This window comes from Anguilla anguilla, chromosome 11 (assembly GCF_013347855.1).
Source record: "Anguilla anguilla isolate fAngAng1 chromosome 11, fAngAng1.pri, whole genome shotgun sequence".
NCBI lineage: Eukaryota > Metazoa > Chordata > Actinopteri > Anguilliformes > Anguillidae > Anguilla > Anguilla anguilla.
Genome location: NC_049211.1, coordinates 3,392,051 through 3,412,965, shown reverse-complemented (window position 1 = coordinate 3,412,965; position 20,915 = coordinate 3,392,051). Strand labels below are relative to the sequence as shown.

Below are 20,915 nucleotides of genomic sequence, written 5' to 3'. Positions count from 1 at the left end.
AACCAAATAACCACAAGAGCATACAAAATGCCCTAAATAATGCTGCCTCAGTAGGTTAAAAAAAAAAGTGTCACACAGAACAATTCCAACAGACGCACTCAGACTCAGACTCAGACTCAGACTCAGACTCAGACTCAGACTCAGACTCAGACTCAGACTCAGACTCAGACTCAGACTCAGACTCAGACTCAGACTCAGACTCAGACTCAGACTCAGACTCAGACTCAGACTCAGACTCAGACTCAGACTCAGACTCAGACTCAGACTCAGACTCAGACTCAGACTCAGACTCAGACTCAGACTCAGACTCAGACTCACACTCACACTCACACTCACACTCACACTCACACTCACACTCACACTCACACTCACACTCACACTCACACTCACACTCACACTCACACTCACACTCACACTCAGACTCAGACTCAGACTCAGACTCAGACTCAGACTCAGACTCAGACTCACACTCACACTCACACTCACACTCACACTCACACTCACACTCACACTCACACTCACACTCACACTCACACTCACACTCACACTCAGACTCAGACTCAGACTCAGACTCAGACTCAGACTCAGACTCAGACTCAGACTCAGACTCAGACTCAGACTCAGACTCACACTCACACTCACACTCACACTCACACTCACACTCACACTCACACTCACACTCACACTCACACTCACACTCACACTCACACTCACACTCACACTCACACTCACACACACACACACACACACACACACACACACACACACACACACACACACACTCACACTCACACTCACACTCACACTCACACACACACACACACACACACACACACACACAATGCATGAAACAAGGCGCACTCCAGGAATGGCACAGGAAGAGAGAAATATAAACTAAAAGAATGGAGGGGATGAAGAGGAAGAGGGCGTAACAGCCGCCACAATGAGCACGAGCAAAAAGGAAGAAGTTATAAAAGTGAAAAAACAAACCCCAAAGGAAAGCTCAAAAGTTAATGTTAGATGCTATAAAGGTCCCATGACACACTTCCCATCTATAATAAAAGGCTATGAGCTATGAGCATGAGAGAGAGAGAGAACCACCAAATATTTACTTATGACAGAAGAAAGCAGAGAGAGAAAGAGAGGGAGAGAGAGAGAGGGAGAGGGGGAGAAAGAGAGAGAGAGGGGTAAAGGGAGAGAGACAGAGGGAGAGGGAAAGGCACAGGAAGAGGGAGACAGAGAGGGAGGGAGGGAGAGAGACAGAGAGAGAGGGAGAGGCACAGGAAGAGGGAGACAGAGAGGGAGAGAGACAGAGATTGAGAGTGAGAGAGAGGGAGAGAGGGAGAGAGACAGAGATTGAGAGTGAGAGTGAGAGAGAGGGAGAGAGACAGAGATTGAGAGTGAGAGAGAGGGAGAGAGACAGAGATGGAGAGTGAGAGAGAGAAAGAGAGAGATTACAGTCCGGGCCTGGTGAAACTGAGAGCAGCAATGACTCCTGACAGCATTGCTCCTAATGAAGAGTCCTGTCCTGCTAAAATCCCAGAAGGACCAGCAGACGGCAGAGTTTAAACAGCAGGAACAAGTGATGTAGCACACAGAGGAACACGGGAACGAGTTATATAGTACACAGAGGAACACGGAAACGAGTTATGTAGTACACAGAGGAACACGGGAACGAGTGATGTAGTACACAGAGGAACACGGAAACGAGTGATGTAGTACACAGAGGAACACGGGAACGAGTGATGTAGTACACAGAGGAACACGGAAACGAGTGATGTAGTACACAGAGGAACACGGGAACGAGTGATGTAGTACACACAGGAACACGGAAACGAGTTATGTAGTACACAGAGGAACACGGGAACGAGTGATGTAGTACACAGAGGAACACGGAAACGAGTTATGTAGCACACACGGGAATGACTGATGTAGTACACAGAGGAACATGGGAACGAGTGATGCAGTACACAGAGGAACATGGAAAGGAGTGATGTAGTACACGAAGGAACACGGGAATGACTGATGTAACACAGAGGAACACAGGAATGAGTGATGTGGTACGCAGAGGAAGTGTGGACTGCAACTCTTTCCTTTCTTCTTTTCCACTAGTTTCTTCAACAGGTTTCTGCACACATCGCTAAAGCTTTAGCACTCTGTTTCTCACTATAGGTACAACGTGCACACATGTACACACGCATGTACACACTCTTTCATACAATTACGAGAGTTATTCATATAATTAATTTTCTAGAATATTCTTTAGATGTTAATCAGGAAGCTGAAATCCAAGACTGAAGTGACAAATCATGCAGCTCTCAGTTCAAGAGCCTCCAGAAGAGAGGTGCCACTGAGCATGCTGGGAAGTGGTGTCCGGTGGCATATCCATTACTCACTTTCTCTGGTCTCAGTTAAAGCTCTGCGGCATATTAACCCGCTTATGGTCTGCAGCAACTTTCACATTTACAAATCTGTCAATACAACACGCTCAAATTACCCATGTAAATGAAGCACACTTAGCGTCTTGGTCTCATTATCTCACCCTAAACAGTATGATTATGTATAAAACAGCACATTTTATAAGACAGTTCAGTAAATGCAGTTTTCCTATGCTGTGCAGCACTACTGTAACAACCGACACACTTAACACAGCAGTCACTGGAGAATAAAACAACAGAGGAAGAACTGATTCACACAATGAAATGGATCCAAAGGGTGTCTTTGGTTCCCAGATTAAATCAATACCCACAAACCCAATCAAATTAGCACAGTGCACCATCTGCACCCTGCACCACAGCTAGCGAATCGCTAACTGAGTTTGGGCGTCAGATTAGATAAGAACACATTCACCCCACACCACCACTCGCAAATTGCACACATTATATCTGGTGGCGTGGGGGATAGAAACGGGGGCTCGGTCCCAGGCCTAACTTTTACTCCAGTAGGACAGCAGCCATACGCGTACGTGAGCTGAGTAAGAACATCCCAGCATGCACTGCATGATAGAATCCAGACCCGAGCCTCAGCAGCCTTGTGACAGCCAGACCACTCCTCCAAAGTTTCCTGAACACAAAAGGGCAGATTTTTTTTGGACATGTGCACGTTGACCTGAATTTGCCGTTTCTTGTTTCCCCTCGTGTCCGTTACCAGGACAATACTGTACAATGCAAACATGACTTCACTGAACTCTTTGAGGTATACGTCATGTCACAAACACGTGCTTAGAATGTTCTAAACTGAGCATTCTAATGCTGATGTAACAATCGCAACTAGTAACTGAAAGCAGTGGAGTTCTAGAACACTGAATTTTGGAAAGAAAAAGAAAAAAAACATTCCAAAAACCCTACTCTTCAAAGGGCTAACCTAAATGGCAACATAAAAATAACCAGACATTTTCTGACATCTCATTTCACCGAATCTGAACATAAAAATCGAAATACGCAATTTTCTTAAAGGCTCAGCGTTCCCCATTAAAGTGCCCTTTGACGATTTCTTGGTGACAGACCTGAAGAAGAATACTGCCTTTACTGCCGTAAACACCGACAAGATCATCTGATGGCAACATGTCCGAAGGCAGCGAACCCGTAAAGAGCTTAACTTCTAATGCCCCTGCAGCAGAAGGCAGAGAGTTTCCGTGGCTTTAATACCCCAGCTGGTCCTGCTCAGAGAGCTGCATGAAATGGGGGCAGTTCGGTTCAGTAATGAAGCCCTGCCTAGAACAGAGAACTCAACGAAAACACACTTACTGTACTAACTGCCCTGCGCGGAAGAAGAGAAATGAGGTTTCGGGAACTTTACCTTTCGTCCAAGCCACACAGAACTGCGTACTGCTTCTCAAACATCGTTAGACTCCCCTGCTGAGTGCTGCAGTCTGAGCTCTGATTCTCACGACGGAGACCGAGTCGCCCAGGCAGGCTCGTGGAAGAGGAACGCCATGTCACAATGTCAACAACACTGTCCAGAGGCTGGGCGGAGGAGTCTGTACAGGATCTAGTACTGCATCCCTCTCCCTCTCCCTCTCTCTCTCTCCCTCCTTCTGTTTCTCCTTCCCTCTCCCTCCTTCTGTCTCTCCCTCTCTCTCCCTCTCCCCAAGTGGCACTGAGGCCCCCAACAATGATACTTCACCCCCTCTCCTGCCCCTCCCACTCACACATTCACAACTGCACAGCAGGCACAGAAGAGAAAGGGGAACACACACACACACACACACACTCAGTCATGCACACACACACACACACACACTCAGTCATGCACACACACACACACATACATACACAAACACACACACAGGCACTCACACACAGACACACAAACACAAACACACGTGCACACACACACACACAGGCACTCACACACCCAGACACACACACTGCACCGCTTCTTTGTACAAATGTAAACTATACCCAGACTGGCACCAGTCCACCATTATTCTCCTCTTGAGATCCTGTGGAGATTCTATATCTGTGCTAATCGCGTATCCAAGACGTACAGACTCACAGAAACGCGCACAGAAACGTGCTCACAGAAACGTGCTCACAGATGTACACAGAAACGTGCTCACAGAAACGTGCACAGAAACGTGCTCACAGAAACGTGTTCACAGAAACGTGCACAGAAACGTGCACAGAAACGCGCTCACAGAAACGCGCACAGAAACGTGTTCACAGAAACGTGTTCACAGAAACGCGCACAGAAACGTGTACACAGAAACGTGCTCACAGAAACGAACTTCAGCACTGCAGTACTTCACACAAGGGGAGTACGTAGCATTGCAAACCAGACTGATTTCCACATGCAAGCTTGCTTACAGAACAAGGGCACTGGAGTGCGTTTAGCTTTAGTTTTAATCCTTTTATATTATGCAGTAATATTAACAGTACTGTCACAGTTCCTTCCCCAGTTGTCAAAAAGATTCGGCACACACAAGAAACATGACTCTAATCTTTATGTATAGGTAATGACTCTGTAATGTTTATGTATAGGTAATGACTCTATAATGTTTATTTATAGGTAATGACTCTATAATGTTTATGTATAGGTAATGACTCTATAATGTTTATGTATAGGTAATGACTCTATAATGTTTATGTATAGGTAATGACTCTATAATGTTTATTTATGGGCAGACACCCTTATCCAGCGTTACGTATCGAACATATTTAAACGTATCTAATTACACGTATCCATAACACACGTCAAGTACCGTTTCAAAGGGTACAATGTTAGGGCCCCACCTAGAAATCATGCTTACTTCAGCCTACCAGCTGAGCTCCTTACCCACAATGCCACACGGTCCCCATCACACAGGGAAGACGGACAGATGAGAGCTGACCATGAGGACTGCATTTTATCAAGAGGTCCTGCACGGCAGTGTTACACACAAACTCCATGTGTCCATCACTCTCAAGCTGACATGTCAGTCAAGAGCCGCACATAAAGCACTCATTGTACAGGGGCCTGCCACCTCCCTCGCGCCTGTCAATCAATCCATTCTCACGCTTTAGCCACGCCCTATAAAATCTATACATCAGCTCAGACCTTCTCCCTGCCTACCGCCCTCCTTCTCTTTCTTACTCTCAACCCAAGTGTCCTCTCTGCCTTTTACCCTTTATCCCACTCTCACCCACTCACTCACTCCATCCATCCATCCATCCATCTCAGTGAAACAGATGGGGGGCTGGGCTCTGGGTCACTAAACGGGGTGAAGGAGAATTAAATGAGCAATAACGTGGTTTTCCCTCCCTGTCAGACTCTCTGCTGACCACCGCGCTGTAAGAGCCAGGCCAGACTGTACCCTCCAGCCTCCCTAAAGCCCTTAAACCAGTAAGGTGTGAGGTCACGTGTGATTAGAATGTTCTTAACTGAACATTCTATCGCTGATGTCACAATCACTGCTGACGACCGAAAGCAGTGGAGTTCTAGAACACTGACTTAAGAGTTCAGAAGGAAAAAAAAAACATTTCAAAAAACCTACTCTTCAAACGGTTAAGGCAGAACGAGCATTTCAGACTTGCAAGAAACACAAAATAAAAATGCAAAAATGCATTCAAGGTGCTAGAAATTCAAGATGCCATGCATTTTGTTTGCATCACATCTACAGAGGTTTAAATCATTATCCTCATCAGGATACCCACATCTTTTTTTTTTCCACTCTAGCATTTAAGTTTTACACAGTGCTGTATTTTTAGGCTTTTATCAGCAGATGCAATAACCAGGGTTACTTGCATATGACAGTCTGGAGCGATTACTTCCCATAATATGATAACATATTATTTACATATAAAAAAGCCTCTGCTGGTGAAAATAAACTAGTTATGTTAGAATGGGTCATTTGTCATGTGTGACTGGACCGAGCCCCATCATGTTTGGGTCCAGATTGGGACAGCCCCTGGAGCAGATGGGAACCCCCTATCTGTAAAGCATCAGCAGGTTTTGGGGGTTCCCTTTCCCTGATTTAATCCATCCTAATTGGGTGGGTGATCCTGGGCCCACCCCCCCCTCCGCTCCCTGGCCCGTGCTGGTGGGACCCGGGGGGTCAGTGTTAACTCAATCCCCTCTGTATGGGGACAGGGGGGGTACAGCTGTGCTGGGACAGTCTTACCCCCCCCCCCCCCCAACATTTCTCTGCCACACCACCAGCATGGTGGCTTAATTGAAAGAGATTAATGAGTGTGCCGATTTCCTTAGCGGTGAGCAGTTAGCGGCTGAGCTAGCCCCAGCCTCTTAAGTGCTTCTGCGTGGAGGAGCAGGTGTCACCCACACTTTTGGGTCCGGCCACTGTCCCCATTCAAGCTCCCGTTTGAGGCAAATTCCGTCCAGCGAAATCTCGATTAAAAATCACCTCCCTAAATCTGGCTGTTAAACTTTTTAAAAAACCTTTTTAACCACCGTGGAAAGAGCTAGTGAAACGAGCTGAACTTGTTCTCAAAGCAGTGTTTGTGTTCCCATTCCGCAGAGCGGAGTGAGCAAGCCGTCTGCTCTCATTTGAATTTTAAATTAGCCAAACGTGAAGCAAATCCTTGGCTGCGACAGACACCAGGATCGCTTTCGTTTTCTCGTTCCTCCACTTCCTCTCGTGAATGAGAACGGGAGGTTTTATAGTCGGCATTTCGCACATACACAGTACATGTACATGTATACAGTACATATATACAGTACATGACACGTATGGCATAAATGCATAGCTGAACGTGGCCAAAATCTCGCAAGCTAAACAGTATAAGACCGTAAAAGTACAGTGCTTTTGGCAAGCAGCACTCAAACTCAAGAGGTGCTCACCTCTGTGAAATGGCAGTGCTGCTGCTTCCATCACAGGACACTTATTTATTTTAGTGCTAGCATGTGACATAATCAAACAGACCTAAAGAAACTGTGGTTTTCCTTCATATCACTGATGCCAGCTATGTAGTCAAGCAGCTTTCTCTTCTAAAGAGGGAACGCACTGGCAGCCTGGAAGCGTAGACTCTGTGAGCAGCTGCTTCTCTGTCACGGGGAACACACGGGAAACGCACAATGTTCATGGGGACACGAGGTCCTCATACAACCCTGCTTCAGACTTACTACCCTCAGCACCCAAGTGGACATGTCACTGGCGCTGGCATAAAAAAAACATTCACATTTAAAGCCCATGTTTGCTCAAAGACAGGGGAAACATCGTACAGAATAAAAATGCCAGGCATTCCTCAATCACTGTCAGCCATAAGACTTGGGCTCAAGATATAGACAGTTAGACACACAGACAGACAGACAGACAGACAGACAGACAGACAGACAGACAGACAGACAGACAGACAGAGATCACCTTGTTGTCTTTTGCGTTTATACAACCACGCATCCCTCAGCTAAAATCTGCAAACATCATTAATAAATCTGATCTAATCCAAAACAGAATGGTGCTGGCCTCTTTGTCTTTCATAGCGCAGAGCCAGGCTGATAAACACATAATTACAATAGTTTGTTTGCCTATATTGCATATGAAAATACCACAACGTATACACAGTAATCCCTGCAGATACACAGATCAATGCACAGAGCAATTACAGAACGTGTTTAAAGCCAAGCCTGTGTCCTGTATCCCATCTCTAACGCAGATATCTGCACTTTATTACACTCTTATTAGGCACTACGGTATCTTTTCACTTAGCTAGAAGTCTCTTGTCATGCAAAAGCTGTTTTTGTAGAAGACGATTTTCAAAAATATAAAATAAATCTGTTAGATAGAGGCTAGGCAGAGGCTACTAGAGATAAAGCCTGTTGTTCTGCTGAACCTCACTGCTCTCTTACATAACCAGCTGTTTGGACATTGTTGTCATTCTGTGTTTAGATTAAGCCCACAGAAATCCCACAATGCCGCTGTGGAATGGACAAATTAAGTTGTACTTTGATTGTGAAATGCAGCTGTTACTTGTTACACACTCAGACACCGACACACAAACGCATGCACACACACACACACCCGCACATGCACATGAACGCATGCACACGCACACACACAGACACACACACGCACACACACACAACCCCAAACAAACGTTAATTTAACTCTAGCAGAGTACATATGAGTCTAACAGGAACTCATAATAGCAAGAGCTGATTTGAACACAGAACATTTTACTGTGTAGTCAGAAGAATAAAAATTCCATGCAACACGCAGTCGCTGGCGTATAGATTCAGTCCTGCCGTTCGAAAAACTTCCTCGCTTCCTAACCAACTGGCAAAAGGCTGCACTGAGGCTCACCACAGCGCAAACGAAAAGCACAATTCCCAGCTCAATTCCTGCATGGATTGGGGGGGGGGGGGGGGGGCGTCAGGATTAAAATCATCCACAAAGCCAGATCAGATAATCCATAAGGACCCCCCCCCCCCAGCTCAGAAAACATCGTGCAGCATGTCGCACTGCACCGATTCGTTAAACAACAACAGCTCTTATACGCTCACTTCGTTTCCATGGCGTCGTGGAATGAACCAGACATGTGAGGTCACTTCTTTCTCAGAGGGGGGGGGGGGGGGCGGCTCTCAGTCTCCAAAATCAGGATAATTATCGTACGATTTTGGAGATCGTCCAACGGTTATATATCCATGAAAACTGATGCCAAGGTCTAAGCCTCCCAGCTGCTTCCCATACCTGTGATGGTATGAGTATCACGTGCACACGTTGTTCTTTTTCCATTCTGGTCTAAGCGCTGCAACCACATGCAGCCAGATCAAAAGAGCTGTCAGAGCTCTGTTAAATCTCATTTAGTCCCGTGCAGGTCACTTTATCAGGGGAAGTCAAGGTGACCATACCAGTCACCTTACCCATTTCAACCTTCTCTGACCCAGGGACCCCCCACTGAAGCTCAAAGGCGTCCAGGGGACCCCAATCCTAAGTTAAAAAGGGTTTGATTAAAAAATGTTCTTGATTTTTAAATATTTTCTCAAATCTATATAATGTCATTGCATATCAAGTCTGGCCAGGGACCCCCCCCCCCCCCCCCACAGTACCTTCAAGGACCCCCTGTTGGGAAAACCCAGGCTATAGATTATAGAAACTCAAATCTGGCCCTTCAATCCAAATCCGGGCCTGGTTTTCTTTTCTCCCGGGTAATTAACTGAACAATCAGCACTACTGATTGACCTTCACACCTGACTCCCAGGTAACGAATAAGTGGAAAACCATTGGTTCTCGAGGACCGTGATTGAGTAACAGAGGTGTAGGGGCTTGTGTTATTACTACCGGAAGCTCTGAATATGAAGCTCAGAGAGCAGCAGACAGCTGTGTTAGGCGTTCGTTCAGCGGTACCTCCAGCCATGCATGCGGAACCCGGGGCACTGGTCTCCACAGCGGCTGCAGGGCTGGCCTCGGTCCGCATCCTCATCCTCCACCTGCAGGAGCAACATGCTATTAGCCAGCCAATCAACAACTGCGTTACAGACACACACAGCACAAGCCGGCCAATCAACATCCGTGTTACAGACAAGAGACAGCGCAAGTCAGCAAATCAACATCTGTGTTACAGAGACAGAACAAGTCAGCCTATCAACATCAGTGTTAGTGACAACACAAGTCAGCCAATCAAAATCTGTGTTACAGTGACAGCACAAGTCAGCCAATAAACATCAATGTTACAGAGACAGCACAGAAACAACAGTGTGAAACGACAGCAGAATGCTCAACTGCCACTCTCAAAATCAGCATAATTTCCAGTCACACCTAACCCATGGTCCTCACTCCGAATGAAATACAAAGATAAGATCTGAATTCATCGTTGGCATTGTCTAAAAACAAACAAGCAGAGCTGTGGACTCTGACGGATGAAAACCCACATAAGCCCTTTAATACAGGGGCTTTTCTCTCTGATAAAATCACCCATTTACAGACCCACTCCAGCAGGAACTCTTCACCTTTTCCAGAGGGCAGCATGGAGTGGCCACTTCAACACAGGTCTCAGATGAAGATATTCCTAAGCGGACGCGTATATGGTGTGTTTGCTCAGAAGCAGAGGTGAGCAAAGATCTACCTGCTGAGGCCAATTCACCTGCTCAGCCTCGGCCTGTCATGGAGCTGGCATTACTGAAAGAGTTCAGAGCGGGGCAACATATCGGGGTTCAGAGCCGCGGACGAGCCGACGTCACCCCGGAATAAACAGTAAGAATGCGATCGCTTCCCTTGCCTGGGGACCTGGACCTGGGTCTTTAGCCGAGTGGGCAAACCGCATGTGGGCCAGTGCGGTTTAAAACCCGCAGCACCCCTAACGCCATTAGGAGCGAGCCGATCTTTAGCTGCTTGTACATGATCAGCACCAAACACTCAAAATGGCGCAAAACCATTAATTTCCTATGGAGGGAGCACTGATGCCCAGCAAAGATACATTGGCAGCAAAGATACATCTAGAAGTAACGCGCAGCTCAGAATCGACTCGCAACGCTCAAAGTTCAAACCGTTTGAACTGTCACCTTGTTTGACGCCGACCTTTCACAGCGCATCCAATCACATCACAGCTCTGTGTGACGCGGGCAGATGTGAACACGGAGAGAGCAGCTTATTCTGCACGTCTCAGTCTCCCCCCCCCCCGCCTTCCTCGATGGACGACGGGGAGTTTCAACAGCTGGCTGCACTCGATCCTTCTGGGGCAGTCACCGTCAGGACTTGGCGCTGAACACTCAGATGACGACGCGTCTTCACGGAGGCATCACGAACAACATCAAACGGAAACCGCCGATTAGCGGAGGCTAGCCGTCACGTCACTTTCTGCAGGCGACTGAAGCTGAAGCCCAGGTGGGCGGAGACTCTGTGCATAGGCCACGCCCCTCCCTTGAGGAGATCACTTCCTGCTTGAGAGCAGCTGCCACCCAGCAGGACACGGATAGGTCGAATCGGTCACCTGACGACTCGCTTCAAGCTACACCGCACACGCTCTCTTTTAAAAAGTAACCTGCAAGTTTTCCTATGAGGTTTCCATGACTACTTAATTACGCCTCAAAACAAAGCAAAAAAACTTCCTCACGGGAAGTGGGCCTTTTAACGCTGCGCTTTGCACGTACGTGTGTGTGTGTGTGTGTGTGTGTGCGTATGTGTGTGTGTGTGTGTGTGTGTGTGTATGTGTGTGTGTGTGTGTGTGTATGTGTGTGCGCGCGTACGTGTGTGTGTGTGTGTGTGTGTGTGTGTGTGTGTGTGTGTATGTGTGTGTGTGTGTGTGCGGCATCGCTCGGAGAGAGTGTAAAGAGTGAGAGGATTGGGGTAATTGGAGGGCCACACCTACTGGCTAAGCAGGTACACACGGCTAGGTCACATTACTGACCGGCCCAGGGGTTAAAAACAGCTTCTCTCCACAGTGGGTGTCCCCAGACTGACACAAACATGAGAGAGAGAGAGACTCAAACTGTAAGGGAAGCAACCTGGCAGAAAAGCTGTTTGTTGTGATTTTATTTTTAAATGATTGATACCTGGATCCTGTGTAGGTGAAAGTAGAAGGTGTTTTAGTTTATTTTAATTGATCATGAAATCTTTCTCTGAGCCTTAATAAAATCCAGAGAAAACCACAAATGGTCGCGCCTCCCTGAGTCCAGCTCTTCTGTTCCTCCCAGGGGTGTCACCACCGCGTGTGACCCTTGACCTCTGGCTGCACACGCCCATCTGTGTATTGTGCAGATGTGCCTTCCCTGTGCACAGCAGTGGGAGGGGGGATTAATGCTACCAAGTGCTAAGCTAACAGCACCAGTCCACAGTTACAGCAGAGCCTGTAGCCTGAGCTCACAGAGGGTATTAACCCTCACCTTTGAAGAGTAGCTTTTCTGGAATGTTTTTTTTTTTCTCTCTAAAAGTTCTAAGTCAGTGTTCTAGAACTCCAGCATCGCTTTCAGTCACCAGCTGTGATTGTGACATCAGCATTAGAATGTTCAGTTGAGAACATTCCAATCACATATCTGTGATCTCACACTGGAAAGGGTGAAAAGGCAGTGAACTCTTTCCCGCACAAAGGGTAGCACGGGTTAAAGGTCAAGAATGCTAAGGTTGTGGCTAGCACCCGACACCACGCACTGCACCCTGTACGGGACACAATGCCTGCAGCGCTCACAGCAATAACGTGGCTTAGGCCTCAAGTCCGAAGACTTCGCTTTGTAAACACAAACAAAGAGCTGCTGAAGTGCAGGGCCCTGATCACGGATGGAACACAGACAGGACACAAGAGGCGTTCTCAGTTTCAGAATGAGGATTCATTTCAGAAACATGAGCATTCTCCCAAATGCATTCATTTCAGGGAACTCAGAACACAGAGTCCAAACGGAAAGCCACCAGGAAGTGACACTGAGACTCCACTGGCTTTTCTTGTTCACAGTGTTCACAGTGAAAACAATGAATTAAAAATACACACTCTAACATATATTAATAGCAGAAGGAAACACTCAAGGCGCACTGTATTAAACAATGTGTGAAATAAAGAAACAAATGAAACATCATTAATTATACAACAGATGCAGAAAAACGAAGAAGATTACGGTAAGCCTGCTTCATCCTGTGATCATGAAACCTTCCTCTCCCTTCTAAGCACAATTATAAATCGGTAATGTATATATAATGAGTCCCTTTGTGCAAAAGCCATTCTGGCAGGATCCCAACCGCGAGAACTGACACGAAACTAATTTCCAAAAGATACAAAGCAACAAAACTGCAACTTCACGCCGTACAAACTTCCAAGCCAGCGTGCCCAAAAAAGACAAATATAAAAGGCTCTAATGAAAGGCTCCAATTTTAACAGCCACATTACCCTGTCAGGAGAGCTCATCCAGAGAGATTATCAGAGCTTAACTCTTCACACTGAGGCAGCTGAGGTTAAGTCTTTGCTTACGGGCACCGCAGCTCACCTGGCAATTTAAGCTGGCGCAGGTGGGGCAGACGCTCGTCTCTTTAAGGAGCAGGGCCATGCTACTTATTACACTCTAAATAAACACCACAGTCCTACACAGCCCAGTGAGTAACGCTGTACATGACCGCTAGATTTCACGCATGAAACAAACACTAAAACACAACACAGCCCAGAGTAACACTGAACAGGGCTGCTAGCTTCTACACTTTAAATAAACACTAAAATACAACACAACCCACAGTAACACTGTACAGGGCTGCTAGATTTCACACTTTAAATAAACACTAAAATACAACACAACCCAAAGCAACACTGTACACGGCTGCTAGATTTTATACTTTAAATAAACATTAAAATACAACAGAACCCAAAGCAACACTGTACACGGCTGCTAGCTTCTACACTTTAAATAAACACTAAAATACAACACAACCCAGCCAGTAAGGCTGTACATGTCTGCTAGCCCCTACACACAAAATAAACACTAAAATACAACACAACCCAGAGTAACTCTGTACATGGCTGCTAGCTTCAACACTTTAAATAAACACTAAAATACAACACAACCCAGCCAGTAAGGCTGCACATGGCTGCTAGCCCCTACACACAAAATAAACACTAAAATACAACACAACCCAGCCAGTAAGGCTGTACATGTCTGCTAGCCCCTACACACAAAATAAACATTAAAACACAACACAACCCAGCCAGTAACACTGTACATGGCTGCTAGATTTTACACTTTAAACAAACACTAAAATACAACAAAACCCAAAGTAACACTGTACACGGCTGCTAGATTTTACACTTTAAATCAACACTAAAATACAACAAAACCCAAAGTAACACTGTACATGGCTGCTAGCTTCTACACATGAAATAAACACTAAAATACAACACAACCCAGCCACTAAGGCTGTACGTGGCTGCTAGCCTCTACACATGAAATAGGAAGCACATGGGAAATGACTGTTCCTTGGAAAATACGCTTCATATTTCTCTGAGCAGCAGTAAATAACAGGACATCGTGACAGGCTGTTCCACTCAACAAATACGTTAGTCACACTTCTACTGAACCCCGAGGGGTTATCTGTTCTCTGCATTTGACCCGTCCTAGTTACTCATAGGAGCAGTGGGCAGCCACAGTGCAGCGCCCGGGGACCAACTCCAGCTCTGAGGCAGGTGCCATGGCCATGGGCAATGGCAGGGGTATACCTGCCAGGTTATACGTACCATTTGGATCTGACTCTACATCAGCATCAACTTATCAGGTATGAAAAACCCAACACCTGCCGTTGGCTGGTGTACACAAGCCACTGCATTAGTGCTGTGGACTACATGCTCTGCTGATCTCACCTGTTACCTGCTACCTGTGCATTCTGTGCACTCCCCACCTGTGGAAGGATCTGAACCGAGCACAGTGACGAAACTGAGACTGGTGCCCTCTGCGTGGAGCTATCTCTGCTAGCCTGCTAGCCTCAGAAAGCGGGGAGCTATCTCTGCTAGCCTGCTAGCCTCAGAAAGCAGGGAGATATCTCTGCTAGCCTGCTAGCCTCAGAAAGCGGGGAGCTATCTCTGCTACCCTGCTAGCCTCAGAAAGCGGGGAGCTATCTCTGCTAGCCTGCTAGCCTCAGAAAGCGGGGAGCTATCTCTGCTAGCCTGCTAGCCTCAGAAAGCGGGGAGCTATCTCTGCTAGCCTGCTAGCCTCAGAAAGCGGGGAGCTATCTCTGCTAGCCTGCTAGCCTCAGAAAGCTGGGAGCTATCTCTGCTAACCCTAGCCTGCTAGCCTCAGAAAGCAGGGAGTTATCTCTGCTAACCCTAGCCTGCTAGCCTGCTAGCCTCAGAAAGTAGTGTGTTTCGGCTGTAACTCAGAGGCTGGGGGACCTGTCAGCACAAGCAGACGCGCGATAACTCAGCGCCGCCTTGAGAAATTACTGTTATCACTGAAGGAAAATTGCATGTTGAGCGACTGGAATGAATGATGTCAGAAATCAGAAATAACAGCGGCGCCAAATCTCCAATAACAAACTTAAATAACAAACAAAAAAACAAAACTATACATAAAATGAGATTTCTTTTTACTAAATGTAGGGTATTCTCTGCTGGAGCCGTTAATGGATCTGGGGGGGAAGTCACTGCGCTGCTTTCTGTGAGAGCCCCCGGTCTCCTGGAAAATCTTTCACACTCTTTTTAGGGACATTAGGAAGGAAGCAGGCAGGGAAATGTGCTGCACCCTTCCGCTTCTGCACGCACCCCCCCCACCCCCAAACGCCACCCCCCACCCCCGGTCTCTCTCCGACACCCCCCCTCGCTCGCTCTCTCTCCCTCTCCCCCGCTCACTTGCTCTCTCTCCCTGTCCCACCACCTCGCTCGTTCTCTCTCCCTCTCTCCCCCTCTCTCTCCCTCTCCTTCTCCTCCCCTCACTCGCTCTCTCTCCCCCTCTCACCGTTCTGACCTTCCTTTCTCTGAGTACGTCTCTCTCTCTCTCTCTCTCTCACTCTGTCTCTCTCACTCGGGCCTCCCCGTTGTGCTGAGTCAGCAGGTTACTCAGTGCAGCGCTGGACTGTTTGTCTTTCATTTAAAGCGGCGTCGAGCTCCACCGGCTATCGCAAGGTGTGTGAAGGTGAGGCTGAGCGGTACGAATCGGCACCGCCAAAAAAAACTGCTAATTTTAACAGAGCCTGTGTTTCCCCCCCCCCTTCCCGGACGATAAACCTGCATGCTGTGTGCTGAAAGCAACCTCACCAATAACACAGTTTGTGTTCTTAAGTAAATGCTGTACCTTATCGAACCTGTGTTTTGTAGTTGTTCCAATGACCATGGTACGCACTTTTGTACGTCGCTTTGGATAAAAGCATCTGCCAAATAAATGTAATGTAAGTGGAACAAGTGCATTCTCATAAATGATGCACTTTTAGCAGGTTTCCTGCTTTCTTCACTGCGGTCAGTTCCAGAGAAAGGAAAGCCCAGGTTCAGAAAGTACAAAAGTCTTCCTCCGTATTTGTTCCAATCCCCGAGATTTTATAATTAGCACAACTGTTCAGTCAGGAGGTCAGAACTAATTTGGAATTTTACTTTCTAACCCAGGACTTTCGACCGATGGTCAGTTTCACAGAAAGAAGAAGAAAGGCAGGAGGGCATTCAGGGCACTAATTAAAACAACACAAATCTAAAACTAAAACTAATAATTTCCTGATACATCACACCATTTAGCGCATGCAACATAAACGGTTTTAACATACATGTATGCAAGTTTGCAACTGGCTTCCCCGAGTTGTGCCAAAATGGAAACCCGTCCCCGGTGGTCCAGTCTGAACTCTCTAAGCTCAAGCTCAGATTAATCAGTGACTTAACGCTCTGCGTCTGTTCGAATGTAAACAGGTGAATGGGTTCGGTCTCCATGGCTGCAGCGTAAGGGACTGTCAGCTCCAACGGCTCCTCCCACAAAATGTTTTGGATGGTTACGCAAGAGTATCGCGCTCGTAAAAATCTCACACCCTGAAACGCGGCCCAATTAAGTGCAGTCTCTCTCAGAGAGAGAGAGAAAGAGATACACACGTCACACACAGGACACGCTGTGAATTCTGCAAAACACTGGGGAAAGAGGCCAAAATTCAGCCTGTAGAAAACACACAGTGCGCTCTCCATCTGAAACACACAGTGAAAGCACTGATGCTGAACACAGATCGGATAAAGTGGGGGGGGTGGGGGTCGGTGAGGGGTGGTTATGTGTTACTTACTGAGAATTGGAGTCAAATTGATTTTAAACTGTCTATTGTTACACTTAAACACTTTTTTAAATTTGAGGGCTAAAGCATTTTTTTTCTCAGCATAGCAACACAGCTCTCGGAATGGATGACTGCACCAGTGGGCCAAACATTTCCTGCAGCTCAGAACAGGCAATAACACTGCCCAGAGAAGCAGTGCATAAATCAGTGTATTAATCAGAGTATAAATCAGCGGACAAATCTGCGTATAAATCAACCCGTAAATCAGAGTATAAGTTTGTGTATAAATCAGTGTATAGATCTGCGTATAAATCAGAGTATTAACCAGCATATAAATCAGAGGATAGATCTGCTCATAAATCAGCAGATAAATTAGCATACAAATCGGCGTATCTGATAAATCTATAAATCAGTGTATAAATCAAGAGTTCTCTCTGGCTCATCAGGCAAGACCCACTCCTTTGGTCCCTGATGCTAAATGTAGTGCTTGTTAGCGCACGCTAGCAGTCAATGTTCATTAGCATTTCAAAGAACACACAGAGACGGGAAAGGACTGAGCACACACAACTGTGCACTTGAATTAGGGCAAGAAAAAACAGGACAAAATTGGCTATGAAAACACTGCAAATGCTACAATCATGCAAACAGAAATATGCTGTATATAAAAGAAATGCCTCAGGGGTATTTTGCATTTCTGCTGTGTCTGAGATGAGTGTAATGTGTATCCAAACCAACCACTTTCCCTCTGGCGAATCGGGACTAGGAAAATTATCTGTTGTGGGATCCTGATTTGGCAAAAAGGCAAATTTCATGAAATATTTTGGCGGCGACATAGCTCAGGAGGTAAGAGCGGTTGTCTGGCAGTCGGAGGGTTGGCGGTTCGATCCCCCGCCCTGGGCATGTCGAAGTGTCCCTGAGCAAGACACCTAACCCCTAATTGCTCTAGTGAATGCGAGGCATCAATTGTAAAGCGCTTTGGATAAAAGCGCTATATAAATGCAGTCCATTTACCATTTTATAGTCTACAGAAAAGCATCACTCATCAAATGACTATCAGACAGAAGGTTTCTAAGGCACATTCTCAGGCAGTACAAGTTTGGGGTACTCATACTGTACATCAGTGGGTGATCTCCACTGATAGCTGAAAATAAAGCTCTCTTGGAATCTGACCTCCTGTCACCCGTTAAGTACTGTCAGTGGTTTTTATGACAACTGCTACCATTAACATGCTGGCATTTACAGATGGCATAGTCATTTATCGGTGAATGTGCAATAGCGTTATTTTGGGGGGTGACATAGCTCGGGAGGTAAGAGCGGTTGTCTGGCAGTCGGGGGGTTGCCGGTTCAATCCCCTGCCCTGGGCGTGTCGAAGTATCCCTGAGCAAGACACCTAACCCCTAATTGCTCCCAACGAGCTGATTGGTACCTTGCACGGCAGCCTTTCACCGTTGGTGTGTGAGTGTGTGTGTGAATGGGTGAATGAGAGGCATCAATTGTAAAGCGCTTTGGATAAAAGCGCTATATAAATGCAGTCCATTCACCATTTGTTATATACATCACAAATTGTGCACAATTTCCCCATAACTTTTCCAGATTCATTTAAACGTGAGGATTAAGTGCAGGCAACTGAATTTAATGTATACTGACGACATGGGGATCCATGCATCAGCGATCCACATCATGACTGAGACAGCATTTATATTTGCCTGCAACATTTCAATCCAATGAGACAAAAAGGATTCATTTGTGTAGTCTATTTGAAATGATATCAGGTATTTTACAGAATTCGTTTTTTTTTTTTTTTTTTAACTTGAGAAGGAAGTTAATGCAACATCAATGGCAAACAGCCGGAGAAAACTTTGGGATTACTTCCCAATGCATTATGCAGATAACTGACAAACTTCCCATCAGGAAAAATAAATGTAAACAGCCGCTGTCATTTAACGCACCCCTCGTAAATCACACCCAGGCAACATGTGCATACGTGTAGCCACTGTAATGTGCCGTCACTGAATATAATGCATTTGAATAATAACAGATCTTTATATAGTGCTGTTCTCAAAACTCAAAGACGCTTTAGACAGGGACGAGACAAACAGAAACAACGCACAATAAAATGAAAGCTAAACACATAACAAAGTAAGATGACGTCAACACTGAAAACACTGGTTTTAAAGCAAGCTGAAACACAGCGTGAGTGTAAAGATATAGTAGTAACAGATCATGACTATGACGAAGCCATAATCAGAGAAAGGTGGATCCAAAAATACCAGGATATTAACTTTATTCTAAAACTGCGTCAAGAGAAAATAGTGAAACCGTTGCACTGCCTTCAGTGCGCGTGAATATGCAAACCACAATCTTAATACCCTGCACTTTTTGATTAATGTGAGTCAGAGTTTGTCGAGCCATGAGCAGGGTCTTTGATGCTCCCCATCATTGGGTTAACGCTTGTGGTCACACACGGGGTCATCCCACATCTTTCGCACTGAACCGTATCAGGTTTTCCTCTTTGACGTTCGCAATTTTTTTTCGCTTAGGTGCTCGCCAAAGATTTATCTATTCAGGAAAACCCCAGTTAATTAAACAGACTCCGCGGAGAACAAATAAAACCACCGACACACTCCAGTGAGGTTCACGGGACCCGCGTGCGCCGTAAATCAAGCAGCCGTGCACAGTCAGGAAATCGACGGCGGTAGGGCTAAAGCTGCTAGCGCGCGCGGACCCAGCCGCAGCAGCACCGCAGGCAGATCAACCTCGCGCGGAGCAGCCGGCTTTACCAGCGCGGCCCTCAGAGCGTAATTACAGAAAAAGGATTCTCGCGTCGTCACTGGCAATCCTCCAAGTCTGCAGGCCAGATGTTACGTACGTACGAAAGCAAAATGCCTGAAAACAAGCCGCAATAAACATCCCTCTTTTTTTATCCACACGGACAGCGCAGACGCAGAGGTCAGGACAGGAGCTGAACTCTGTGGTACCCCGGGGTCCGGCAAGAAAAACGAGTAAAGAAAGAAATACGGACAAAAGCCTTCCACGCTGCCATTGAGATTACTGGTAAACTCACCATATTGGGTTAAACAATGCCTCAGGACTGAAAAAAATGTAACGCAAATAAAGCTCAGAATAAAATCAACCACTGTGATCATTACATTACAGGCATTTAGCACACACTCTTATCCAGAGCGACTTACACAACTTTGCACAGCATTTACACTGCATCCATTTATACAGCTGGATATATACTGAAGCAATGCTGGTCAAGTGTCTTTCTCAAGGGTACAATGGCAATGTCTGACCTGGGAATCAAACCTGCAACCTTTGGGTTACAAGACCAGCTCCATACCCATTATACTACACTGTCACCCCACCACACACGCACACGCGCACGCGCACACACACACACACACACACACACACACACACACACACACACACACACACACACACACACACACACACACACACACACACACACACACACACACACACACACACACAACGGTTTACCTGCTAATTCACTTAACAGAATCAGCATAAAAAGCAGGGCACCTGCTGCTCATTCTGCACAGTCCCGAGGTGCACTGTAACGGGCCCAGGCTGCAGCTGGGGCAGAGCAGGTTTGCAACCTTATCTGATCCGGGTACACCCCCAAACTCCCAGCCAGGCGCAAAGGCATCCGGGGGACCCCCATCAGAAGTTTAGAGAGGGCTATATTTACAAAAAAAATAAAATAATAATAATAATAATAGTAATAATAATAATAATAATAATAAAAGGTGTAATAAAGATTGCAGACAGTGGGGTGGAGGTGATCACAGGGCTGAGTCTAGCGATGACCTCT

At 46.4% G+C, this 20,915-nt stretch overlaps 1 protein-coding gene across 2 annotated transcripts in view; it reads right to left on the bottom strand.

The window, feature by feature from the left end:
• The window catches only part of prickle3 (prickle homolog 3), a 40,024-nt gene that overhangs the window by 17,581 nt on the left and 1,528 nt on the right, over positions 1–20,915 (bottom strand). Inside the window, exon 2 of one of the 2 annotated variants that reach the window (XM_035383317.1) lies at positions 9,782–9,864. In XM_035383317.1, coding sequence (XP_035239208.1) covers positions 9,782–9,864 — 83 coding nt within the window. Of the gene's footprint in view, positions 1–3,798; positions 4,029–9,781; positions 9,865–20,915 lie in introns of those variants that run through there. The other variant, XM_035383318.1, reaches the window with a different exon arrangement.